Source organism: Rhinolophus sinicus, chromosome 12 (assembly GCF_057876585.1).
Source record: "Rhinolophus sinicus isolate RSI-liver-muscle chromosome 12, RSI-T2T, whole genome shotgun sequence".
NCBI lineage: Eukaryota > Metazoa > Chordata > Mammalia > Chiroptera > Rhinolophidae > Rhinolophus > Rhinolophus sinicus.
In genome coordinates this window covers 48,205,416-48,217,273 of record NC_142512.1, presented here as the reverse complement: position 1 = coordinate 48,217,273, position 11,858 = coordinate 48,205,416, and the positions used below count along the sequence as shown (strand labels likewise).

General features: G+C 35.3%; 1 protein-coding gene across 4 annotated transcripts in view; it reads left to right on the top strand.

Annotated features, from left to right (window-relative positions):
- ABCA10 (ATP binding cassette subfamily A member 10) overlaps positions 1–11,858 on the top strand; it is a 49,254-nt gene that overhangs the window by 32,376 nt on the left and 5,020 nt on the right. For all 4 annotated transcript variants that reach the window (XM_019732834.3, XM_074319574.2, XM_074319573.2 and 1 more), the window contains exons 23-34: positions 1,380–1,487; positions 2,337–2,507; positions 2,702–2,815; positions 6,660–6,776; positions 7,640–7,726; positions 8,686–8,777; positions 9,473–9,590; positions 10,267–10,381; positions 10,754–10,845; positions 11,111–11,289; positions 11,552–11,627; positions 11,701–11,795. In XM_019732834.3, coding sequence (XP_019588393.3) covers positions 1,380–1,487; positions 2,337–2,507; positions 2,702–2,815; positions 6,660–6,776; positions 7,640–7,726; positions 8,686–8,777; positions 9,473–9,590; positions 10,267–10,381; positions 10,754–10,845; positions 11,111–11,289; positions 11,552–11,627; positions 11,701–11,795 — 1,364 coding nt within the window. The remainder of the gene's footprint in view (positions 1–1,379; positions 1,488–2,336; positions 2,508–2,701; positions 2,816–6,659; positions 6,777–7,639; positions 7,727–8,685; positions 8,778–9,472; positions 9,591–10,266; positions 10,382–10,753; positions 10,846–11,110; positions 11,290–11,551; positions 11,628–11,700; positions 11,796–11,858) is intronic.

Below are 11,858 nucleotides of genomic sequence, written 5' to 3'. Positions count from 1 at the left end.
TATTCTTTCTGCTGATCTATTTTTCTATTACATTACTACTTGATACCCTACAGAATTAATGTTTTATCACTGGCCTCACCATTCTAACCTAAAATCTTGTCTGCTCAAAAGTTACACCCAGCTCCCCAAGGCTTAGACCATTAAAAGAGCCAAGATCCAAAAGGACACTGAAAAACTTTAAATGATAGATGAAACAAACAACTGTTAAAGAATCATAATTTTGACTTTGTTTGGGTCACTGTCTAGAGTAGTTCCTCACATTTACTGGGTACTCAGTTCTTATTTGCTGAAATCAGTGGATGAATGAATTTACTTGGAAACCTAGAACACTAGAGAAACCTCAAACCCAAATCCTTAATCTTATGTCAGATTTTCCTGGGGGGTTTTGCTGAGTATGTCACATACACTGGTTAAAGCAAGTTTTCTCTATCATTTTAAGTTCTGCATTGTACTTTTGGGTCTTGGCTTTTTTATGTTTTATAGCTTGTGGATTGCAATGCAATTTTTTATCATATGTAATTTTAATGCCCATTTCTCAGCCTTTGAATAATTGCTAACAGGTATGTTTGATCATGATAGATGAAAAAAGCAGAAATTATGGAAATTGGGTATTGGGTAGATGTTTGTAAGTATATGCACAGCAGTTGTGTAGAATAAAATTTTACTAGAAAATTTCACGATAAGAAATTAGTGTAATGCCACTCTAGTTATTTTGTGTATGAAATAGGTCAATTTCTATGCTCCTTTTTTTTAGTCTATTGTTATAACAGTAATAAATCACCCTGTCTAGAAAACAACTTAAATTTATAGTAAGACCCCTCCATGCCTTAAAGATTGTTTAGTTTAAACATTTTTAGAAGTCAAGAAATTACTTATGCAGGAAAGATTTGCTCTCCTCTAATTATGTCTTGTATGTAAGAACAAGAACATAAGAAGAGCTTCAAGACAATTACTATTAGAGTTTTGCAATTAGTATTAGAGGCTGTTGTTTATAATTCATCCTCTCGGAAATAGGAAACGGGAACAAATGACAACTTTGCTCAGTGTTTCAGACACTCTTAAGTGTAGCTCTGAAGACAATCTGTCATCATTTAACAATTACTAGATGCAAATATGGAAGAGAAACTGCTCATCCCTCTAAATATATGCATAGAAATTTAGATTTTGAATTTCTTTTGATATCATATAGTTCCTGGGAATGGACCTTGCTATTAAGGGTAACAAAACATGTTTACTTTTCTCTTTGCTTCTTAAATGAGGTTTACGCTTCCATTTTGAGTTCTTCACTGTTTTCCCCCTTCCCTAAAAGCTTATAAATATGTTTGATTGCATGGTTTGTAACAATTTCAAAAGCTTACAGATGTGTTTTGGACTTCCAGAATGACATGATACGACAGAGTGGTTTTTTTGGTCTGCCCTTACTTCTGTTGTTCGTTTCAAACTGCATTTCTCCTTACCTCAGCATGAGCAGCATCAGCGATTACAAAGTAAGAGGAAGAAGGAGACGGACAGGGAGAAAGAGAGGGAGAGGGAGAAGGAAAGTGAGAATGAAAGGGGAGATATGGAGGTTGGGGGCAGGGGTGGGAGAGAATGAATGAGTGATTTTATCTGACTTGAGTAATTAGAATTGCATTGTTTTACACACACAGGAATGCCTGTCAAGAAAAATGTGTTTACACATAAATTATGTTATTTATTCTCATTAAAGAGTCTGGCAAATGCTTTATTATGATGTCAAAGAGGTCAGAAAGTTCACTGCTCAACACAATAAAATTGCCCCCGCTTTAACGGGAATCATATAAAATAATTTCAGAGATGAAAATTGGGTACTTTTTGATTGCATGTATTTATTTCACAATTCCAAAGGGAGTCTGTGTTTTTTAAGTATGACATGAAATTAAGATATTTGCAAACTTGTAACTAGGTTTTCATAAATTGGGTTTCAAAATTTTATGATAATAGTCATTTATATATATATCTTTACCAAAGGGTAAATCAGCTTTCCAAATAGGTCAGACTTTTCTGTTGCACCAAAGGCTGTACATTCCCATATCGGATGTCAGATACTTAGGAGGACGCTGCTTTCTGGTCCCAGAGATACTGTTTTCTTCAGGATAGTATTAGTGTCTTAGTTGTCCTGAGGACTGCTTCCTAAACCCTGGGCTATAAATTTATTGAAGCGCAGGTTTACTATGTAAAATAACACAGACAAATAAAACTAGCTGCCAAACAACATACTATTTTGAAAATGTATTAAAAATGAACATTTTCACAAAAAAATATGTTTTCTGTGTAAGATTTCAACCCCTCCTGTGTTTCTTCTATGTCTTTATCAGCAAAAAGCTCAGTCTCAGTTATGGATTTCAGGCCTCTGTCCTTCAGCGTACTGGTGCGGGCAGGCTCTGGTGGACATCCCCTTATACTCCATGATTCTTCTTTCAATATATTTATTTTACTACTTCATGTTTTTGGAACTCAGATTTTCATTCGTATGTGTATTTTCTCTGGTAAGTGATATTTTTCTCCCAGCTTAAATATAATAATAGAATCAAACAAAAATTCATTTTTGTTAACATTTTGTCATTAACAAAAGGCATATGTAAGAAAATTGCCTTAGACAGCAATAGAATCTGATTCTGCCCCTGCCCCATCCCACACATAACCTGCCACCTCTAATCTTGCTTTTATTCTCTTTTTAAAGGTGGTTTGCATAGTTGGTTGTGCAGCTTCTCTTACGTTCCTCACATACGTGATTTCATTCATCTTTCGCAAGAGGAGAACAAATAATGCCTTTTGGTCTCTTAGTTTTTTTATTGTAAGTATCTTCATATATACAGATGCACATTTATATTAAAGTTTCTTAAAGTTTTTTTTTTAATGCAAAATTAAGTATAAATACTTTACTTAGAAGAGAATGGAGTTACTTCTTTTGTACTTCCGTTATTGGACCAAGTTCATGGTTTCAGGTATTTTTTGTTCATTTTCTTTCTCTTATTTTCCACTGTTCTTTGACGACTGCTCTTTTACACGTCTGTTTCTTTGGAAAGAAACAAAATTTCTGTAGCAATCTTGGTGTGTCACAGCTGAAAGACTAGATCATTTGAGACAGTTCCTCATTTTACAGAGCTGGAAAAACTTAAAAGAATCAGATTTGAACCTTTCAACTCAGTGAAGTTTTCCTCCTGAATAATTCTATTTAAAAAGAGAGCACAATAGGTGACCAAGTTGACTAATAACATAATCAAGCAAATAAACATGGAAAAGTTTTAATAAAAAAATAAATTTATTACTTTAGGTAATAACTCAGTTGTATCTTCTTCCCTATGCTTTTTTGTCATCTTGGGCAGATACCATAGCTTTCTGACCATTTCAGACATTAAAATAGTTTCATTTTGTTAATTAAGATGCACTTTAAGAACTAAAAATAAAAGGCTTGTCAAATCCAAATCATAACCTTCATCTCATAAGCAGTGTATTAATAAATGTCTTCCCACAACCCCATTTCAAGCATGCCCTTAGTCTGGCGACTAGTAGTGAGAAACAGAGGAAGATTCCCTTTCTCCTTTATATTATGCAGACAGGGTAGAGGGATTAGGGTAAACGAACCAGGTCTTACTTCTCCGGGGCGATTCTATTTACCTTGGCTGGTGTTTGTAGGTAATAGCCAAAGGTTGGAATTAGTATAGACAGAGTGTCAGATACAACCAGTTGGAGAACTCAATATGCCAGCAGAAATCCTATAGGCTATTAAAGTGTTTCTTAGCCTCTAAGTCTCATCCCTGTGATACCTAATCATATTATTCCTTGGGTCAATTTTATAGGTGGTTTTGCTACAATGGTCCAAATATGTTATAACAAGGTAATGCCTCCTTAACAATTGAAATTAGTCCTTGATCTATTTGATTTTTTTTTCCTCATGTATCTACACATAAAGGTAGATTTGTTATAATAGTTTCATTCTTTAATTTAATCAAATTTGCTTTTTATGTTTTGAGATTATTTTATTGGATGCGTTCAAGTCTGAAATCATTATGTTGTGATGCTATTTATTCTAATAATGGTTTTTTGGTCATAAAGTCAAAAGTATCATATTAATATGAGTACACTAGATTACTTTTGTTTAGTATTTATTTAAACAAGAAAAAATATTTAAAAGAAATCTTTTTTACCATGTGTTTACTTTCAACCTTTCAGTGTCTTTATTCTTTAATATGTCCTGTAAACTGAATATAGTTGGATTTTATTTGTTGTTGTTTTTAATTTCAGTCTCATGATCTCTGCTTTTAATTAAATGAGTTTATTCTGAATGTTAATATACTTGAATTTGTGTATATCCTTTTACTTTGTGCTTTATGTGATTTCCCCTCTTTCTTGCCCTTGTAATTTTGTTTGATTGAATTTGTTTTCTTTTATTCCATATTTATCCTCTTCTGATTTGGAAGTCATAAACCATATTTTATTACTTTGGTGGTTACTCTTTGTATTAGTTTGCTGGGGCTGCTATAATAAAGTACCACAAATTGGGTGGGTTAAACAACGCAAATTTATTTTCTCGCAGTTCTGGAGATAGAAGCCTAGATCAAGGCATCTGCAGAGGTGTTTCTTCTGAGGCTTTTGTTCTTGGCTTGTAGATGGACATCATCTGCCAGTGTCTTCACATGGTTGTTTGTGTGTATCTATGTTTAAATTTCCTCTGCTTATAAGGAAAGTAGTCATACTGGGTTAGGACCCACCCCAGTGACCTTCTTCTTGCTTTCTGGACTCTCCTGAGATGATATTACAAATAACTATTCTCAATCTCTTCTCCACATCTCTTAACATTTCATCAGAATCTTTCATGTCTTTGTCCTTGCTGCATTCTGGGAAATGCGTCAGCCTTTTCTTCCAATTCACTTGTTATTTTTTATTTTATTTTAATTAAGCTGTATATAAATTATCTTTAATCTTTGACTGATTTTTGAAATTTCACTTTTGTTTTCCAAAACTCTATTTGGTTCTATTTAAAATATGCACAGTTGTTTCTCACAGTCTTTTTTTACTTGCTTGTGTTTTTCATTCCACATTTGATTTCCTTATACATTATACATTTAATTGAAAATAATAATTTGTATTTGTTATTTGACAATTCTAATATCTAAAGTCTTCAGATACTCCTGATTCACACTTATTATGGCATGTTGCCTTGTATGTCTGATAATTTCTTTTATTAGTTGTTCCTATTTGGTTTGCCATTAAGTATGGCATTCCCAAGGCCCTAAAATGGGGGTTTTTATCCCAAAAGAATTTTCAGTTACTTTTGTAAGAAGTATAGTATAGAATCAACTTGGATTGCATAAGCCATTTTTAAAGTATCATGCTCTAATAGAGGATTTGCAAGGAACACCCATAAAGAAGGTTTTGGTTTGTTTCCCTGAAGGTATTTGCAGGGAAGGACAATAAGGAGAGCCTAAGTCTTAGCCTCCTTATCCCTGTGCTGGAATAGACATTTGTTTCCACGTTGATCAGATTTAGTGTTTACTTGTCCAAGTAATGGACCAGTAGTAGTTCAGCAGTCCAAGTCAGGTTTTGGGCTTTGTATTTGTCCTTGAAGAATTCCTCACTTTTCCCCCCCACGAGACTAGCAGTGCATTTAAAGGACATTTGTTAACTTCCCCAAATTTAATTGCATGGTGTGGATAAGGTCCATTAGGGTATCTATTCTTCCATATTTCTACATATAGAAGTCCACAACTGACTTGTAACACTGCAGTTTTATAAAGTAGTGAATGTAGACTCTAGTTTCTAGCAGATGAAAGAGTAAATATAGAATGGGGAAATGGAAACAGGAAGTATTTTACTATTCCTTAAAATGTATTGTTGCTTGCTAGAAGGAAGAGTTAATGGAAGGATTATTTTTATTTTTCTGATGGGTGAGACAAGAGAAATGGGCTAAATCATACAGTAAGATAATCGGGAATAAGAAGAAGGAAGTAGGGTGGTCAAAGATAAGTTCTTTCATTGCATTGTTAGATTTAGAAACTTTAACTTCAGTTTTCTATAGGAGTAAAGATATTTGGCTACATATTTTGTTTATGCAGTGCCTTTAATAATTATAAATGCCATGGGCAGTAAATCTTCAAGGAGAATCTAATACAGGGTTATAAAATAAGCTGATAAACCCTCCGATTATTTCAATTTATATTGTTTTTTTCCTTCAGAAAATATTTCTTGTGCTTGAGAAGGAAATGTTATTGATATGCTTTCTTAGACTGTTACCTGTTTCATATGTGGAAGTATTTTGTATCCAACACATTGTACATTGACTCGAAGTATGGACAGTTGACTCATGCCCTATCTTCTTGTAAAAGTATAGTGTTTAAGAGTTTGTGCTCTAGAGTAGACAACCCCAGGTTTGAATCCTTTTATTATTGCTGGTTTATCCATTCCAGAAGGTAGAAAATCTTTTAGATATTTATGTCAGACCTCATTGTAATCCTCCGTTTCAGTTGTAATGACAGTTGGATGAGTCCTAAAGAGGAAATCCTAACAATATTGCTGTATATGAGGTAGAAATTGAAAAATGAGAATATCTCCTAGGAAAACAGATTATGCATAGAAAATATCACAAAATATTAAATATGACTGAGAAAATTCTAATTCCTCGATTTTTTTCTCTCTAGATCTTATTCCTGGCCATCATCCTGCTAACAACTTTTTATAGACCCTATAATACAATTTTATGCATGATTTTAATGCCTTCCTGTACTTCAATTGGATTTTTCATGTTTGTGGTACGGGTAAGTAATATTAACTACTAGGCCTTGACCATGCATCCCATATATAAAATCTTTATCCAGTTTTGGAACAGATTCATTTTGTACATTTTAAAAATTATTTAATGTTTATAAATTCTGGAAATAAGATTTTAAAACTGCATCAAGTTGAAAGTTGTCAAATTCACTGAGACTAGTATTGATACCCATACGGAAGCAGGTAAATCCATTTAGAAATGAAGCAGGAACCCCACCTTGGTTTATAAATTCCAAGAGGGGGTTATGAGAGAGGACTAGAAATTTTCCATTGCTGTAAAATACACTCTCTCAGGGAGAATCAGTCTTACCATGAGTTAGAAAATTCCCATTTCAATTTTGATAACAGTCTGAAATTCTTACTATGCTTAAGTAAATGTTTTCCTAAAATATAGGACTGTACGGAAGATGTGACATACTTTGCTCTTGGACTGCACACCACTTAGTGTCAATAAATTGCTTTTGGAGTGTGTGATTGATTGGTAAAGGAAGCAAAGCGTGGTGTTACTAAGCACTTCCGGAGAAACCCAGCACTACTGAGAATTTGGGGGAACAGGTCACAAATCTCACCTACCTCACAGTACTATACTTTGTTACTCCCCCTAAAAAGAAACTTGTAAATCCCTATTACATAGAATTAGGAAAAAAAAAAAAAAAGTGTTGGAGATTGTAACTGTGGAAGGATGTTAGCTCATCAGCAGACTTTAGTATCAGAAAACAAATCTTATCCCATTCATAGAACACTCCCTCATCCCCAGGAGCATCACATATAGTGGGGGCATATTTAATGTTTAAATTTTATAGTCGTAAAGCAGAGAAACTTTCATTTAACCCTTGTTTTTCTTCAACAGCTGTCCTTTATGTATATGGATAGCACCGAAAATCTGAGTGATGAAATAAGTACCTATGTGAAAATCATTTTCGCAATGGTCTTAATAGTAAGCAAAATTTTCTTGTTTAACATATATTGCATAGCATTCATAACCATGTGATATACTTGATCTTAGTCAAAGAATGGCAAATTTAAATATCCTAAAGTTACCTGCTCTTACTGTATTCTACATTCAAATATGATATTTTTTTATATGTTGGTAGGGAAGGGTCCTATTTCATTTCAGTCCTTAAAGGTACCCAGTTATCCCAGCATTATTTATTGAAAAGTCTGTGCTTTTCCCATTAAAACTTAGAGCTGCCTCTGTTCATTTATAAGATGCCCACATAGGCAGTGTCTGTTTCTGGGATAGCTATTCTACTTTCTTTGCTTCTGCCAAGTTCTTAGGGACACTACTAGTCTGACACAACTTTAAATCACATTCCAGGCTTGATGTTTGGGCCATTTAGGGGATGTGAACTTGAGCTGCAAATCTGTGCAAAGGCTGGCTTCTATTTCTACTTTTACTCCCCATGGTGAGCACCCAAAACAACTATCTTAGAAACTCCTGGGTGTTCTTTTCACCCTGCATTAAGGATATAACTCTTGGAGGTCCGTGCTTTATTAGGGAAAAGATGGCTTATTCTATTCCTTGCTTGGGAAAAACTCTCTATACTTTCGTCTGTCTTCTGCTCCTGGACATGCCATGAAAATTGAGGTTTAGAGTTGCTTTGGTGCTTAGCCTCCCTCCTACGTTCACTTAGATTTGACTTAAAGTCCTTACTATCTTCTCAGTTTTCCTATGCTCCGAAAAAGTTAAAAAAATTTTTAAATCCAGGATTTTTATTTTTGTTTTGGTGGGCAGGTTGGTTTGGATAAACTTTTCCATTTGAGAAGTACTTTATAAGATTTTTTGGTCAAATTTATTAAAAAATGGTCAAATCTTCGGTGGCAAAAGTCAAATATTGCCCCCTAAGTTTGAATTCCACAATGATGCTAATTCTAATTGTCTTTGTTTGCCTTTAGCCATACCTTCAGAGTGTTGTTTTCCTGTTTGTTATAAGATGTCTGGAAGTAAAGTATGGGAAAAAAACAATGAGGAAAGATCCGGTTTTCAGGTTGGAAGAACATTAACATGAATATGATTTACCTATTTAATGTTTATGGCGGTACATTTAACATCTATTTATTAGGACAGATTTTCTCTCTAACCCTTGGCTAGGCCCACTGGACAGCATTATTCTGAAAAAGAACATACAGGATTAGATTGAATGCAGGGATACATAATTTCTAACTCACGAGTTTTACTAATATTAGGCAAGTTGAGTTTTTGTCCTGTGCACCTGTGTAAGCAGTAGGTAAGCACCAAAGCTTGTTTTCCTCCTGCTTTATGGCAAGTATAGGTCTTTGAGTAGAAGACACAGTAATGAACTGGTGTTCAGTATAAGTGTGTGAAATGTTTTGTAAAAGCGAGAGAAGCCAATTATGGAAATCATCTTTGATGAAATAGGATGGTTATCTGGAGGGCAGCAGACGAAAAAGACTGACTGATAAGTCTATATTTGAGAGAATTTAAAGGGCTAGTTGACAGAGAAGAAAAAGTTTTAAAGAGAAGCAATAGTCAAAAAGAATTTCAAGGGACTTGGCTACTGGAGGGATTATTGTTGTCACAGGGGATCTTGCAGATAATAAAGGAATCATTGTGTATTCTTTTAAAGCAAAGGATAATCATTTAATTATTGAGGCTTACATTCTCTTCATGGTACTTGTATAGCTAGAATTGCATTTTTATGTTCTTTTATTTTCTCTGTAGAATCTCTCCAAGAAGTAGGGAAACTCACCCAAATCCAGAAGAGCCAGAAGAAGAAGATGAAGATGTTCAAGTTGAAAGAGTGAAAACAGCAAATGCACTCACTACAAACTTGGATGAGGTGAAAACAAGTGACTAGACCCTTCATTGAGACACTGAGTTAGCTTGTCCTGTCGAGCTGATGAACTGTTGGTTTTTAGTTTGAAATTTTGCTTTTCTTTTTGTAATATTTTCATTGGTAGGTTCGTGGGTAGTCACATCATTATCTTATGAAATATTTATCCTGTCATCACTCCTTCAATTTTCTCTTCTTCACTTTTTCATAGATCTTACTCTCAGATCTTCCTTTGTCAGTGCTATTCAACAAGTTCTGTGATATTTTTATCAACTTTAACGAAATCCTACATCTTTTGCAAGAGTTGCAATTTCATTTTGCGTTATATTGAAATTGTAGTATCAGTGTCTGTAAATAGCATATGAGAAAGAGCAAATTAATTTACATTGGATGACAATCAATAAGAAATGAACTGGAAATGAAGTTCATGCAAAGGGCAAGGCAGATGCTCAGCATAATGGAAGGGAATGTATTTGATGAGGAATTAGTTTCATCAGTAGTTGATAAAGTTGTCTTTATTCATGAATATTCATTTGGATGTTTTATTTGAAAAAAGAGGCTGAACTACCACTGGCACAAAATCTAGTTAGATTCGTAGCCTCAGAAATGAAAGGTGAAATACGAGTGCACAAAATAATCTGAAATCTAATGGGGAAAAGTCACACTTTCTCATGTTTTCCAGAAACCAGTCATAATGGCCAGCTGTTTACGCAAAGAATACGAAGAGAAAAAGAGTTGCTTTTCAAAAAGAAAGAAGAGAATAGCCATTCAGAATGTTTCCTTCTGTGTTAACAAAGGTTTGGATAATGTGCCTTTTATTAGACTGTTCCTTACTCTCTAGGTTTTGGACTACACGAAATAATTTTCCATCTTTTCAGATTTTTCATATATATTGGTTAACATGTAATTATAAAAATACTTGACATGTCAACAGAGAAACCTTGTCTACTTCAATATCCTGTCCCAATTCAAATGACAGAAAACCCAACTTAGATCAGGAAGACCAAAGTATTCTGTAAATCCAAAGACTTTCCATTAACATTGTAGTATAGAAAATTACAAAGGTACTTTTTGAAAATGTCATTTTGTTTCAAATTGTTACTGAGCTAAGTGATTTTAGGTTAGTCATCCTTTAAAGTACAAAGATTGATGGTGAGTCTTTCTTCCAGGTGAAGTTTTGGGATTGCTGGGACACAGTGGAGCTGGTAAAAGTACTTCTATTAAAATGATAACCGGAGACACAGAGCCAACTGCGGGAGTGGTAGGTAGCCCGTGAACCAAGCTCAGTGCCAGGGGAAGTCTCATTTCAAATATCACTAGCATCCTTATGTCATTCCTACCAGTAAAGGATTTGTTTTTTTAGTGAATAAATTGATGAAAGAAATTATAAAACATCTCATTTGATCCTCCCAAGGATTTTGTCTCAAAAACATTGTAGCTTAGTGGCCACTTTTCTGTCCTTTAGAGGTAGAAGGCTGATTAGAGTAAAAGCCAGATGTGAATCTGCCTTTTATTGTTCTGTGTAGATGGTTTTAGGAGGCTGCGAAGCATCACTGAGGCAACAGGAAGAAGACATGGTCAAGTTCCTGGGGTACTGTCCTCAGGAGAACGCGCTGTGGCCCAGTCTGACAGTGAGAGAACACCTGGAGGTGTTTGCGGCCGTGAAAGGCCTGGGCAAGGAGGACGCTGCTGTTAGTGTTGCCAGGTACAGGGAGAAGCTTCACTCACACTTCATAGCTGGCGGAAGGGACGCGGACATGAGGAAAGGAGATCATAAACAGTGTCTTTAAATTATCATGCACATAAAATGATTGAAAATCTGAAGAAGAACCAAATCATAAGATTTAGTGTTTGTGACAGTGTTAATGATCCTTAAGTGTATTAGTTTCAGGTTGATAGTGTTAGGATTTTCTATGTTGATTTTAGATAGGGACACATGCCTCATGGAGAATCGGTGTTTTTGTCAGGTTGGTGGATGCGCTCAAGCTGCAGGACCCGCAGAGGCGTCCGGTGAAGGCCTTATCCGAGGGAATCAAGAGAAAGGTAGGCGCGGGGCTCGGTGTTACTCTGCGCAGCCCACAGATCGGGGCCGGACGCGCTGTTCCTCTCGTTCCAGCTGTGCTTCGCGCTGAGCATCCTCGGAAACCCGTCGGTGGTGCTGCTGGACGAGCCGTCCACCGGGATGGACCCCGAGGGGCAGCAGCAGATGTGGTGAGAAAAGTTATATAAAGTGTCAGAGTCAATAGTACGAGTCTGCAGTTAATTTTTTTTTTA